This window comes from Oratosquilla oratoria, chromosome 24 (assembly GCF_046742065.1).
Source record: "Oratosquilla oratoria isolate Oo_2021 chromosome 24, ASM4674206v1, whole genome shotgun sequence".
Taxonomy (NCBI): domain Eukaryota; kingdom Metazoa; phylum Arthropoda; class Malacostraca; order Stomatopoda; family Squillidae; genus Oratosquilla; species Oratosquilla oratoria.
The window spans coordinates 54,762,943-54,778,481 of NC_134800.1; the positions used below are offsets into that span (position 1 = coordinate 54,762,943).

The following is a 15,539-nucleotide window of genomic DNA, read 5'->3' on the forward strand; positions in this document are numbered from 1 at the left end:
CACTGCATTTGACATAGAAATCAAAACATATGTACTTCAACTTATCTTCTTCCATTTACATGCTTGAAAGTGACTATGATTGTTAGAAATATATTTTAATGAAAAAAAATAAAAAATAAAAAAAAAATAAGGTACTCCTCGTTTAATGACAACAATTCGGACCAGCGTCACCGTCGTTGTTGTTGTCGTTCCCTAGACTGTCTGTCCGAGCAGTCCCGTCTCCCCCAAGGAATGCCACAGCCGAAACTGGGTTTTCCCACAAATCCTTTATAGAGTGTATGTTGTGTTGTCTGCATGCATGATTGTGTATAATGCAGTCTTCCATTACGTGTTGTATGGTATGGGGTGAGGTGTTACATCCTGGGTAGCTGTTCACAATGCGGCATCCAGCCTCTTCTGGTAGCTTAGAAGTGCTGGGTGGTGGCCGCACCACAGTCTGGCCAGGTGGACTCTGTCCTTTTGTGGGAGAGAGGATTCAGAGGGGTAGATATCAGGGGGTCTGGCATGCAGCAGTGTGTTGTCTTTCAGTGTGTTAATGGAGCGGTGAGTGATATCATTATGGATATGTTTCTGGAGGCTGGTATTTGGTGGTTGTGGAGGAAGAGAAGAGAGTATCTGTGTGTGATACAGGTCTTTGGGTGTTGTTTTAATGTTTCTTGGTGTGTGTGGGTGTTCTGCTATGTAGTGTAGCGGGTGTGATGGGTTTGTGGTGGCTGCGGCAAGTGTTTGTGTGCCTCTCATGTTGAGGTGGTCCTTGACTTTGAGGACTTTTGTTTCATGGTGTAAATGGTCTGTAGGTGTTGTATTTGTGCAGCCTGTAATTGTTTTTAGGGCTTTGTTTTGTATGATTTGAAGGGTGTTGTGGTGTGTCTCACTGAGATTAGGAGCCCATGCAGGACTTGCATAATTCATCACTGAGCGTATGCATTGTTTGTATATTGTTGTATTAGTTTCTTTGTTTTGTCCAAATGTTGTTCCAGTGATTGAATTAAGTGCGTTAAGTCTAGGTGTGCATTTGTTTTTTAGGTTTGTGATGTATTGTTTGAAAGACATGGATGTATCGTATGTTACACCAAGAATTTTTGGTGTGTTTGTGTGTGGTATTAGAGTGTTGCTGATGTAGAGGTGAGGTATGTATTTGTGTTCTTTTGTCCAGTTGGTGAGAAGTGTTGCTATAGATTTGGTTGGAGCTATTTTGAGTCTGTTTGTGATGAACCATGTGTTGAGTGTATCAAGGTATGGCTGGATTATTTCTGCAGCTTTGTCTGTGTTACGATGTGTGCATGTGATTGTTCTGTCGTCTGCGTAAGAAGAGATTTGTATTTCTGAGGTGTCTGTGGGTAAGTCATGCATGTATAGATTAAAGAGCGTGGGGGATAGAACAGAGCCCTGTGGTACTCCATTCTTAATGTTTCTGATGTGCGATGATTGGCCATTATATGACACATAAGCATTCCTACCTGCCAGATAATTGGCCAGCCATCTTTTGGTGTTATTGTGCATGTCTATGTTATATATTTCATTTTTTAGGTTGTGGCGGGGGATAGCATCAAAAGCTTTACTAATGTCTAATGTTATAAGAAGTGTTCTGTGGTGGGGCCTATCTGAATTGATGCCATCTAAAATTCTTTGTGTGAGGTTTATAATAAGTGTTTGTGGAGTGTAGAGGCCTAAAACTGTGTTGTGAGTCAGCAAGGGGAATGTGTGGTGTGAAAAGTTGAAGTATAAGGCGTTCAATGACTTTAGAGGGGGTGCAGAGAAGTGTGATTGGGCAGTGCGATGTTGGGATTGTTGGGTCTTTGTTCGGTTTTGGAATGGTGATTATTTTACCATGTTTCCAGATGTCGGGTATAGTGTTGTGTGAATAGCTGTAGTTTGCAATGTTTGTGAGTGCGTGTATACCTAGTGGTCCAATGTGTTTTTGGTGGATGTTACTTATGTTATCAGGGCCACAGGCAGATGAGTGCTTGAGATTATGTAATATGTGTTTTGTCTGACTGTCTATGAAGGGTGTATAGTCTGAGTCTGTGGGAAAGTCTTTCTTACGTCGAATAGTGCGTCGGTCGTCAGGGTGAGAAGTGAGATGGCTTGTCTGTGCAAAATGATTTATGAGTGTGTTTGCTTGTTGTCTGTTTGAGGGTAGATTGTCTGTTGTTGTGAATATTGCTGCGTGAGAGCGTGTTGTGTTACTGTTGGATAGTGTAATGCTGTTGAGTGTTTTGTACAATTTGCTGGTGTTTGTTTTGTGATCAAGTGTATTGATAAAGTTTTGCCAATGTTGTGTTTTTTGTTCGTGTATTTTATTGGCAATCACAGTATTTAGTGTTTGTATTTGGTCTGCTATGTTTTGAGGGATAGGTGTGGGGGTATTGTGTTTAAGTGTGTCTCGTTGTCTGATGAGGCCTTGGATTTCTGGTGTGAAGTTGGGGTTGTGTGATTTTCTGTTGCCTCTAGGGATGTATCTCTTGTCTGCATTTTGTATGATTGTATTAAAAGTATGCACAGCATTGTTCATATTTGTGATTGGTGTACTGTTAAGCGTTTCAAAATGTTGTTCTGACTCTTCAGTAAAAGCTTCCCAGTTAGCTCTCTTGTAATTGGTGTATGTGTGTCTGTGGCCAACTGGGGTGCATCTTGTTTTGGTGGTGATGATGATTGGAAGGTGGTCAGAACCAAGGGTTCCGACCACTCTCCATGATGTTGTTGGAGTTAGGCAGGGGGAGCAAAAGGTGATATAAGGAGAGGAGGGAGTGTAGAGGGCTTGGTGTGGGATATGTGTATGATTATGTGTGTTGTTCATGATAGTCAATGAGTCCAACTGAGTCTGTATATCAAGCCCTCTGTCTGTGTCAGGGTTGTCAACATACCAGGCAGACGACTTGGCGTTGAAGTCACCACCCATGATCAGGTTGGAGATTGAGGCTAGTTGGCTAAATTGAGGCTTGAAGGTGTTTGGAACTGTGGGGAATGATTGGTGGGGAATGTACATGTTCACTATTGTCAGTGTTGATTTGTTGCCTGTGCGGATTCGAATGGATTGGATTTCTGTAGGGTTATCTGTGGTAGGGAGGAGAATTTTGGTTGTGGCACTTGTGTCCACAAAACAGATGGAGTGGTGGATCAGGGTGATGAGTCCACCACCATTGCCGTCGGTCCGGTCTTGTCTGATGGTGGTGTAATTATGAAATGATGGTGTTTTGTGTGAGTGTCTTAGTTTTGTTTCTTGTATAATTGCAATGTGTATGTTGTGTTGTTTAAGAAAGTGTTCAAGTTCATGTTTTTTCATGTTAATACCGTCAATGTTGTGTTGTAATATGTTGATGTTGTGTGTTCTGTATGAGTTGTATGTTGCCGTTTGGGGTTGAGGTTGGGGTGTTAATGGGGAAGGTATAGGATCTGGGTTAGAGGGGGGGGAAAGGAGAGATTGGGGACAAAGGAAGGGGAGTATTGATTGGGGATAAGGGCAAAGGGAAATTGGGAGTGGGTAAGGGTGCTGGCTGTGGTTGGGGAGGTGAGAGTGGGGTTACTGGAGGGCAGGTACAATAGAACATGTCCAAGTGTTTGTGTATTGGTGGTTTGTGTCAGCAAGTGTTGTACAAGTGAGGTGGGCCCAGTTTTTGCACATATTGCACTGAACTGAGCCCTTTGTCTGTCTGCTCGAAGTAATGGGTTTAGAGCATGTTGGGCATGTGTATTTTGTGGTGGGCCCAGGATTGCTCTCTACATCTCTGGCTAAAAGTAGAAGAAGAGGGGTGATCGCCGGAAAATCACCCCTCGGTGCAGAAAAAACGTAACATTGCATGTTGAGAAAAAGGATTGTGGTACTCCCCAAGGCAGTCGTAGCTCCTCTTGGGGATCGGTGCCACCTGCGTAGAGCCGGTGGCCAGGGCTGGTTGCCGCCGTTTGGCCCCCAACTCTTGGGGTTGGGGGTGGTCCCACAACATAGATGGTGCGGCTCCAGGACCACGTCACCGTCGTTAACCAAATTAATTGTTAAGCGAAAGTGTATACATATACGTACATGTACTGTATGTACAATATCCAGCAATACATGTATCTTTATTTTTGTGTATTTTCCCTCTTTTATACAGTACATTAAAGCTTTATTTACTGTTTTGATAGTATGTATATTAAAGTCTTGTTTATTGTTTTACTCATTAATTTCAAGATTTTAAAAACCTAGGCTAGGCTAGATTATCAACAGTGAATATATTTTTTATTTTAGCTTTATTTTTACATATTTCAAATACAGTATTAAAACCTCGTTCATTGTTTTATTAGCCTATGAAATTTGTATAATTAAAAAAGAAGGTAAAACAAAGAAAACGCAACTGACAAAATGTTGTTTTTATTAACACAAGAAGTACAAAACATTGTGTATGTACGTATACATGAGTTTACAGTTCAAGGTAATGACAATTGAAATTTTTTTACGTACACTTCCTTAAACAGACTGCAAAATAAATTTTTTATTAGCAAGACAAAAGCCTTCAAATACTTCTGGTTCCTCTTTATCACTTGATTCAAATTGGATAATACCTATAGGATCATCTGGGGTTTCGTCATCGGACTCTATAACAGCTGATGTTCCGGGTAAGGGAGAGTCTGCGGAGCTGGTAGGGAGTGGGGATACTGCCAGGGGGCAGTACTTGGAGTTTATTGTAAGAAGTCCAATATAGATGATTGTTTTGTTTGTTTTTTCTTCTCTTCATAAATTTCCGATAACACCTGAGTCCCTCGTTCATATATCTTTCAAATTTCGAAAAACTTTCAGTGTTGGGTCCATTGCTTCAAATAGAGCTAACGCTTCATTCATTTTAGCAAAAGCTTGAGCCAAATCTTTAGCAGTAAACTTTTTTCTGCATGGATACAAGTACGTCATCTGTTTCTTTTATCTCTTGCTGCTCTTGTAACTCTATTAATTCTTCATCAGTCAACTCTCTTTCAACAAAGTTTATTACTCTCTCCACATCTTCAGCTTCCACTTCCAATTGCAAAGAGCATAATTAAGTTAACCGATTTATCCTTTTTATGTTTTCATCTTTATCCAATCCTTCAAAATCATTAACAAATCTTTTTAAACACTTTTTCCATATACCTTTCATACAATTTTCAGTCACTTCCTGCCAAGCTTCATCAATGTTCTTTATACAATCCAGAATATTGCAATTTTTCCAAAATTCACGAAGAGTCATTGCACCATTCTCTGTTGCTGCTACCGCCTTTGCAAAAGTATTACGCAAATAATGTGCCTTAAAAGTAGAAATGGCACCCTGGTCCATTGGTTGCAAATTTGCAGTCGTATTTTTTGGGAGATACACTACTTTAACATTACTGTGCAGATCATCAAGATGTCGGGGGTGGCCTGGGCAATTATCAAGAATAAGCAGAATTTTGAAGGGAATATCTTTTTTCCAGGCAATATTCCCTGGCTGCTGGTACAAAGCAGTTTAAAAACCAGTCCTCGAATAAAGCTTGTGTCATCCATGCCCTTTTATGTGACTGATAATACACTGGCAGTGAATGCTTGTTAACATTCTTTAAAGCCCTTGGATTTTTGGAACGGTATATGAAAAAGGGTTTTAATTTATGCCCTGCAACATTTCTGCCCAAAAGCAACGTCAACTGATCCTTGAATGCTTTATACCCGGGCATAGCTGCAGCCTCTCTGTGCAAATAAGTCCTTTCTGGCATCTTCTTCCAATACAATCCCATCTCATTGATGTTGAAAATTTGTTCGGGTAGATATCCCCCCCTCCTCTATAATTTTGTCTAAAACATTAAGATACTCTGCTGCTGGCTCCGTATCCGCACCTGCTGCTTCGCCAGAAATATGACGACTGTGCAAATTAAATCGCCGACGAAACCGCTGGAACCACCCATGGCTTGCAGTGAATGTTTCTGTGCTTTCTTCTTCCTCACATGACTTCATTGTCTCGAAGATGCTGCGTGCCTTAGCCGGAATTAAAAGTAGACTAACTGGAATTTTCTTGCTTATTTGGTCATCAATCCAAATGGACAATAATTTCTCCATTTCATGGACAAGGCCTTTTCTCCGCCTTGTTATCAAAGCATTATATCCCGTTGTATACTTTGCAGTCTCCTTCACTCGAACTTTGTCCTTTACGATAGTGGATATCGTGGAATGTGCTAGTCCTGTACTACTAGCTTGCTCTTTCATTCCGCCTTCATACATACATATACAGAGGCTTTTTCCCCCTTAAAAGGGAGGTAGCTAAAAAGAAAAAGGCATAAAATCATTCCCACCCATTCCATCCCTGAATACACTCCACACCCCTCCACCCTCCCTCTTATCTTAGCACCTCCTGGATGACAGGTCATCCCTGCACCTTGTCCACTGCCCTGGGTCAGAAGCAGTGTCGCAAGACACAGCACATCCACAGCAAGGCCGCTTCATTAAATCGACGACCCCCCTCTCCGTCTCCCCATGCATAAAAAGAGAAGACGGGGGAAATCCCTTCAGGCTGCGTCAAATTTTGCTCACACATACTACCTCACCCCCCATTCCACCTCATGCATCACAACATCATCCATATACAACCATTCTCCATTCACCCCTGTCTTCTGTCCTCTCCCGTCCTTCATCAACAGACATTCCCCTCTTCCCCAAAGCCCCCTTCACCCCATCCATCCACCTCATCCTAGGACGTCCCCTCATCTTCACTCCCTCCACATCTGCCTTCCACACCTCTTTTACTAGTCTTTCTTCACTCATTCTTTCCATGTGTCCAAACCATCCTCATACTCTTTCATCAACCCTATCTCCCAACTCCCTTTCCACCCCCGTTCTCCTCCTCACCTCCTCATTTCTCACTCTATCTAGCCTAGTAACCCCCATCATACTTCTCAGATACCTCATCTCAAACACATTCAAACTCCTTCTCTCTTCCTCTCTTATGTTCCATGTTTCTGTCCCATACAGTGCTGTTGGCACAATCACTCCTTCATACAGTCTCCTCTTAGCATCCATTCCCAAATGTCTATTCCTCATTACACTCTTTAATCCACCAAGGCATTTACTCGCTTCTCTCAATCTACATTCTACCTCCACCTTTTCCTGCCACATTTGCACCCAAGTATCTAAAACTATCCACTTCCTCCAGTCGCTCTCCCTTAATGCTCACTTCCAGTCTACTGCCACTTTCACCCCTTGTACATCTCATCACCTTACTTTTACCCACATTTATCTTTAGCTTTCTTCCTCAATCCCTCCTCCGGTCCTGCCACAAGCGCAGTGTCGTCCGCAAACAACAGCTGGCTCACCTCCCACTTTTCTCCATTTTCTTTAACCATCTCCAATCCCTGACCCACTACCCTTGCATTTACCTCTCACATTACCCCATCCATGTATAAGTTGAACAGCCATGGAGACATTGCGCATCCTTGATGAAGTCCCACCTTTACCTCAAACCACTCACTCTCTCCATTTCTACTCCTGACACATGCTCTACTACTCTCATAAAAACTCTTGACAGCTTCTAGAAGCTTTCCTCCTATCCCATATATCTGCATAACCTCCCACAGTGCCTTTCTGTCTACCCTATCATAAGCCTTTTCCAGATCCATAAAAGCCCAAAAAAACATCCTTCCCCTTTCCTATAGCTTTCTCACATATTTGTCTTACCACAAAGATCTGATCTACACAACCTCTACCCGTCCTAAATCCACACTGTTCCTCACCAATTACTCCTTCTGTTCCTCTCCTAATCCTCTCAATCAAGAGCCTCCCATAAGCCTTACCAACTACACTTAACAAGCTAATCCCTCTGAAACTACTACATTCACACTTGTCCCCTTTTCCCTTATAAAGTGGAACTATACAGGCACTCCTCCAATCCTCTCTCCAGCAAACATTAAATAACCTCACCATCCAGTCCACCAACACTGTACCTCCTTTTTTTAAACATTCTGCATGGCATCCATCCAGACCAGGTGCCTTACCTGCTTTCATCATCTTAACAACTGCCTTCACTTCATCCTTCCTTATTTCTCCTCCATTTTCCTCACTCATCACTCTCATTTTCTTAGCATTTCCCACTGCAACTATCTTTCCTTCCCTATCCTTCTTCACATTTAGCAACTCCCTAAAATATTCTGCCCATCCTCCCCTTACTGCCTTCTCTTCCATTATCATCTCTCCATCTGCACCTTTTACCTTTTCTTCTCTACTTCATTCGCCTCCTCTTCCTCTCTTAATTTCTTTCCAAAACATCTTTTTATTACTTTCAAAATTTTCTGTCATACTCTTACCTCACTTCACATCTGCTCTCCTCTTTGCCTCCTTTACCTTTTGCTTTACTTCTCTTTTCCGCCTTCATACTGATTAATAATCTTCATTTTTGTATCTATATCTATTGCTCTTCTTTGTTTCTTAGCAGATGATCCTCGTGGACCTGTACTTTTTCTTTTTGCATACATGTTGAGGGATATAAATGTAACAAAAATATAATCAATAGACACATGTAAGTCGATGGTATGCTACTTAAAGACTAAGGAACCAAGCAGCGTGTGAGCGTGCGAGCGACCCCACGCGTAGCCAGTTGCCTCAGCCAACTTATCGTACACGACGTCGTAACTTCGGGAGATTTACGTTAAATGAATATGGGTCTGTCATAAAGCCTGTCATTACTCTGCGTTGTCGTTAACCGAGTAAGTCATTAAACGAGGAGTGGTTGTATTGCTGAGTTCAGAGGGTACTTGACTGAAAACAGGAAACATGAAGTGGTTGGTCATCATCATTTTGTAGAGACCAATGTCCCAACTATCTTTAAGAAAAAGCAGAGCTGCAACAAATGAATACTAAATGTATTTCATAAACCATAAATCTGAAAACAATTGGAGGTAATTATTTTGACTTTGACCAACTTTACGCAAAAATTATGGACGGGTTTTAAGAGCATTTTCAGGGAAGATTGATACTGGGTCCAGCAACAATTTATAAGTTTTTAATAGTATCTAAGTTTATCATTTATAAGTTTTTATGGCTCTAAGCACTCCTATCCTGACTCAGCAAAACTCCATCCTTCATTGACGGAAGTTTGTGGTCTCGGAGGTTTTTGAGTTTTCTCCAGAGGACATGAGTCGAGCAACTCATACATAATGCTAGTGATGATGAAGAACATATTTCATTGGGTATACTGAAAGTGGGATTTGTGATACTGAAGAATTTAATTGCAGTCATTGCAGATGAAGGCTGAATGTTCCTGACACACTGCTCTTTTGCAGTATAGGCAGAAGCTCTTGGTCTTCCTGTTATACAACCGGCTACACAAGCCACACCGCTTTCTCATAGTGAAGATCACTTGCTGATGGGTCATGTTCAAGTCAAAGACTGTTACGATGGTCATCAAAGTACTTCTGTGCATCCCCTTGAAGCTCATCCTCTCAATTGCCCATGGCCGTATCATCTCTTCTGCCAGCTCAATCAGATACTTCCGGCGTGAAAGTTCCGTCTGTCCATCACGTTTCCTCATTTCATTGCAGATGATATAGGAATTGACACCGGCGGAGTTGAAAAGTCCGTACATTATGCACAAAGGCCACCGTTTGGTTTTTCGGCTGCACGTATATTGGGCACACATTTGATCAAACGTGTCAACCCCTCCTTTTGTGCTGTTATAATACAAGATGATTTCTGGCTTCCCACAGTCATCTATAACAGGTTGTTGGTGGATTGAGGAGATCAACTGCACAAATTTTTTCTTCTTCTCGTCAGGTAAATGTGACACAATTGTCATGGTTGTGTCAAAGAGGAAAGCCGTGCACCCTTTTTTGATGACCATCTTGTCTGTCATTAGAGCTGGTACTTGTGGCTTCTTGTCCCTCAGTGTGCCTACATATGTGAGCCCATAATTTTGCAAAAGGTCTTGTACAAGGGGTACAGAAGAGAACCAGTCGTCCCCTGTAACATTCCTGTTTGTGTGTTTGTAGTCCTCTACTAGAAGTGTCGTGATATGATGCCCCAAGTTCTTACCGGTGGGTGGCTGCGTTTGTTTGCCCAGGTAGGGAATAGCATTCAGCATGTACTTTGAGTCACTGTCACATACCATCATTATCTTCAGTCCATATCTTGCAGGCTTACTTGGTATGTACATGCGGAAACTGCATCTACCTCTGAACCCAAGAAGCTGTTCATCAATCGTCATGTTTGAGCCAGGTGTATAACCAGACCTGCATTTTTCAATGAACAAGTCCCAGACCTCCCTGCCTGCGGCAAACTTGTCGGTCTTCTTTCTCTCTGCCGTGGTAGTCGTGTCATCAAACCGAAGGCAACGTAGTAGAAAGCAAAATCGACGCTCCGACATTGCTGCCCGATACAGCGCAGGGCCATGAATTTGACTGAACATCTCTTCCGTGCTCACGTCGTTGTCACCCTTGATGCCAGAAAAGATCAGGCATCCAATTAGTGCCTGTATTTCAGGGATAGTTGCTATATCTAAAGATTTACGGATATACTTTTTGGCTTCCAACTCAATGTACATGTTTGTGTACTTGTGTATTAGGCATATGATATCAAATGTAAAGTATTCGAAACAGTTAATTGGTGTTGGCTGAAAACTGTGATGCCTAGGGGCGGCCATCTGCATGGTTGGCAGGAGATTACGAGCTGGTGTTATGGCAGATGGTCTCCTGACTGGGTTTGTGTGCCACACATATCCATTGCGGCCCTTGACAGTTTCCACTTTCAGTTTCACTCGCAAGTCATCTGTCCGGGTGGCTTGTTCAGTTGGTGTGGCAGCAGAAGCAGAGGCTGAAGTGGATGCCGGGGTGGTTCGATCAGTTGGTGTGGGACAACTACGTTTTGTTGAAGGTTGACTTGTAGAATCATCTTCTGAGGTTTCTGTGTCATATTCACTTTCTTCACTCCCATGACAAGATGGTTCTTCAATTTCATCAATATCACTTTCGTCACTAGAGTCACACATTACCATATCATCACCTGTGCCTGACGTTATCGTATGTCTCTGAATACAGTTTTTTTCTCTGAAAATTATTGCCTGAAAAATACAAAAACAAAAAAAGAATATATATATATATATATTCACCAAGAATGAAACATCATCTCTGTACCAACTACAAACATCCTTTGTCATCACTTGAAATTATGTCTTTTCCATTATTCAGTTCATTAAAAATTAAACAACAATAAAAATTAAATCAAACATCGAAACATTTACCCGGCATAACGACAAACAGATAAAAAAAAAAATAATAATAATAATGAACATGAAACTATGATTCCCTAGTCAACACAATTACGACGCACTCCAAATGATACCATCACCATCAAAAACAAACAAAATTAAAACAAAGCTAAATGAAATTCAACATATCAGTCTACTACAGAATTAAAACAAAATTAAAACAAAGCTAAATCAAATTCAGCATATTAGTCTCCACTACACCCTCACTTCCTATGTTTTTCTGTTGATAAAAAAGAAGAAATTATTATTTACCCATAAGTATAAATGATAAAACATTTATATGACATGAACAAACCTCAGGTAAAGTGGGGTTTGACAAACCCCAAACTACTCACACCTCAGGTAAAGTGGGGTCTGACGGGCCCAAAAACTCTATAAACCTTATATAGAGCAAGATTCAGGAATGACCCTATCACCCCATTAAACTACTCCACTCGTTAAGAAGGTATATGGGTGAACATATCTATATGTAATATATTAGTATATTAAAAGTAAAAAACAAAAAAGCATGGGGTCTGTCTGACCCCACTTTGCCTAAGTCGGGTTAATATAACAAGACTCCCCCTGTATCAGGAGGCTAGGATGGTGCCCATTACGGAGGACTTTGTAACATGGAATTTAATGAATTATGTCTTTGGTTCAACTTGCCAGTGGTAGGGTTTGAACCACCATCACCTCAACTTTCACCGCAAGTAGTGAAAACCTAAGCCACTTGACCAGCAAGCATCCTGGTTTCCTTTGAAATGTCTAAATTCTCTGCATGCTTCAAACCCATACTAGGGTATAGTAATGACTGCATAACTATACAGTATGCAGTCAATATTCTAAGAACTTTACAGATATTCCTACAATCAAAAGCACACGGAGTTTGTCTATATCACACAATGAGTGCTCTCCACCCATAGAGAAATAGAGAGCTGCTTTCATATGTTTCATGTTCCTCTTTCCTGGTGCTTCCTTAAACCTATCCTTTCCCACTCCTCAGTCCCCATCTTTTCATTTCCCTCTGATACTGTGGTGTGGTGGGAGGTCAATAACATTCCACTGTATTCCCATACATGTCACAGTATTTTATGAGTTATAACCAGTGTTTCTATCTTTGAAAATGATACTACAATGAAGGGGACCCAAAGAGGTCCCCATAGAGATAAGTAAGGATGGCAGCACATGAAAACAGCGAGAGAACAGGAATAATATGTTGCCAGCATTATTTTGGAATGGTGAATAGCCTCCCAACATAAATAAATGCTTCATTACTCTGGTCCACTGGGGTTCACTGAAGGTCCTAAAATAATGACCACATAAAATATATGCAGTGAATACCCCATATGATGGAGGCAAAAGAGAGAGAGAGAGAGAGAGAGAGAGAGAGAGAGAGAGAGAGAGAGAGAGAGAGAGAGAGAGAGAGAGAGATAGAGAGAGGGGGGAGAGAGATAGAGAGAGGGGGGAGAGAGATAGAGAGAGGGGAGAGATATAGAGAGAGGGGAGAGAGATAGAGAGAGGGGAGAAAGAGAGAGAGAGAGAGGAAAGAAAGGGGAGAAAGAGAGAGAAGGGGAGAAAGAGAGAGAGGGGAGAAAGAGAGAGAGGGGAGGAGAGAGAAAGAGAGAGAGGGGAGGAGAGAGAGAGAGAGAGGGGGGGAGAGAGAGAGGGGAAAGAGAGAGACAGAGAGAGAGGGAGGGGAGAGAGAGAGAGGGTAAATTATAAAAAAAATATATATATATATATATATCTGACTACTGACTATACAGGGTGTTTGGGATAAATTTCAGAACCCTCTGAAGGATTTAATAGCGGTAAAATGCAATGGATAGCTGATTGTGTGTACTATTGGTGGGTGTGAGAGCTAAAGAGCTTGGACAACTGGAAAGCATCGGAATATTGGAAGAGAGTGACCTGCATGATGATGATTAGCGTCCGATTAAAAAATTCGGAAATCTTAGTTGCAGCTCAGTGATCCTTCAATACTGTGAAGGCCAAAAAAAACAAAAAAAACAAGAGGGTGGCAAGATCCAGGAAAGGCAATGTGGCGAGAGATGAGCGTTGGAGTGGCGACTATGAAGAAAGCACTGTATCAGGATCTTTGCTACTCCTCATACAAGAGGCACAAGGGCCAATTACTCACTGCCAAGGCCCAAGAGAACCACCTTACTAAAGCCAAGAAACTCCTCAAGAAGGTCAAACACCCAGTCAAGCTGGGGACACTGGTTTTTCTCAGACAAGAAGAACTTCTTCCAGGACCAGCTGCACAATGCACAGTCTGCACGAAGTCCCATGCTTCATGAAGACCAAGTTCCCTCAAATTGTGATGGTCTTCCGATGTGTTTCCCGTGAAGGCGATGTCATGCCGCCCCACATCTTTGACAAGGGACTCCGACTCACTACAGATGGCTATACTGAGTTGCTGTCCACTGTTGTCAAGTGCTGGATGGAGAGAGTGGCTGCACATGTGGCAGCAGGACTCAGCTCCATGTCACACCTCCAGGAAAACCCAGACGTGGCTGTCTGAGAACCTGTACGATTTCACCAGTCCCAACATCTGGCCCCCCAACTCGCCTGAGTGCAACCCCATGGACTATTTTGTGAGGTGCAGTTGAAAAAGATGCCAATTGTACTGCCTGCAACTCTAAGGACTAGCTGATTGCCAAGATCAAGCTAGGTGTCTCTCTAAGGACACCATGAAGGTTGCACGCTGTAGGTTCAGGTCCTGCCTGGAGGCCGTGGTGGAGGCTCAGAGCAGCTTCTCTGAGTGAATTGTATTTGGCAAAAGATCCTCTAAGAGATGCACTTTGAATTTTGAGAATACATAAAATTTTGGCCAAGATATGACATTTTTCTTTCCTCTCTAAAAAATTGTCAAATCTACATCAAACACCCAGTACATGACAGCATACCCCACAACAACAAACCAAAAAAGGAACCTGTGAACTGTTCCTGGCTGAGTCAGCTTTCTACTTACCTTGGACTGCATCATTGCTTGTGACGTTGTTGGTGAACTGAGCCCTGGCTTCGGTGCAATGGGCACATTCTTGCTCATTGATGTGCCCTTACCCTTGGAGGTTGTAGAGGTTGATGTTACGGATTTTTGTGGATTTTCTAAGACGTACTCAAGAAGGTGAAGAAGACCAGTATCTACAAGAAAAAATGAAAACATCCATTGAATAAATCACCAAGAATGATATACATATAATTTTGATTCCTTCAGAAGCTAAAATTTATTATTCTTTTTTTTATTTATTTTTTATTTTTTGGTCAAGTTAAATGTTTTAAGGAAATGACGAAGTGACTCTACCCTAAAGGAGATGACATGCATGATACTAGAAATTATATATATATATATATATATATATATATACATACACATAGTAAACCCTCAATACAATGGACGATATGGGGACAGGGGTCTGTCTTTATATATGAAGGTCCGTTATATCCGATAGATATACCGGACTGATCTATTATATCCCTAAGTTTGTCCAGTATTAGAAATTAGTGAGATTAGAAATTACAGTAAACCCTCTATATAATGGATGATATAGGGACAGGAGTCTGTTGTTATAACTGAGGATCTCTTGCTACAACAGATGAAAATCCATTATAGCAAGGGTTTGTCCGGTCAGAGTTTTTCTCCGTTATATCAGATATCTGGTATATCAAGATCTGTTATATCGAGGTTTTACTGTATATATATGCAAAATTACCACAGGAGCAAAGAAACTTGAAGACAGCAAGTCTTCAAGTTTCTTTCTTCCTGTGATAATTTTGCATACTTTGTGTAATGGTTGTTGTTGTTGTCGTCGTTCCCTATACTGTCTGTCCGAGCAGTCCCGTCTCCCCAAGGAATGCCATAGCCGAAACTGGGTTTTCCCACAAATCCTTTATAGGGCGTATGTTGTGTTGTTTGCGTGCATGATTGTGTATAATGCAGTCTTCCATTATGTGTTGTATGGTATGGTCCTGGAGCTGCAGCGTCTACGTCGTGGGACCACCCCCCAACCCCAAGAGTTGGGGGCCAAACGGCAGCAACCACCCCTGGCCACCGGCTCTACGCAGGTGGCACCGATCCCTGTGTAATGGTGATATAGTAGCCCTTCATAAATACACAGACACAAATTTAAGGCTAGGTATAATAAATTAGACTAGGAGACAGGAACCAATCAGAGTTGATTCCTTCTTGTACACTACAATTAGGTAAACATGTACATACACACACAGATGCATCAATAGGTCCTTTCTCCCTTGTAAAGAGGGCATTTGAGTCAAATGTATACACCCATTCTACAGCTATCCCACACCCATCCAAACACTAACCTCTCG

At 41.8% G+C, this 15,539-nt stretch overlaps 1 protein-coding gene across 5 annotated transcripts in view; it reads right to left on the reverse strand.

Annotated features, from left to right (window-relative positions):
- Positions 1–15,539, reverse strand: part of LOC143038648 (uncharacterized) — a 74,392-nt gene that overhangs the window by 19,606 nt on the left and 39,247 nt on the right. For all 5 annotated transcript variants that reach the window (XM_076208144.1, XM_076208146.1, XM_076208145.1 and 2 more), the window contains one exon: positions 14,182–14,354. In XM_076208144.1, the coding sequence (XP_076064259.1) occupies positions 14,182–14,354 (173 nt within the window). The remainder of the gene's footprint in view (positions 1–14,181; positions 14,355–15,539) is intronic.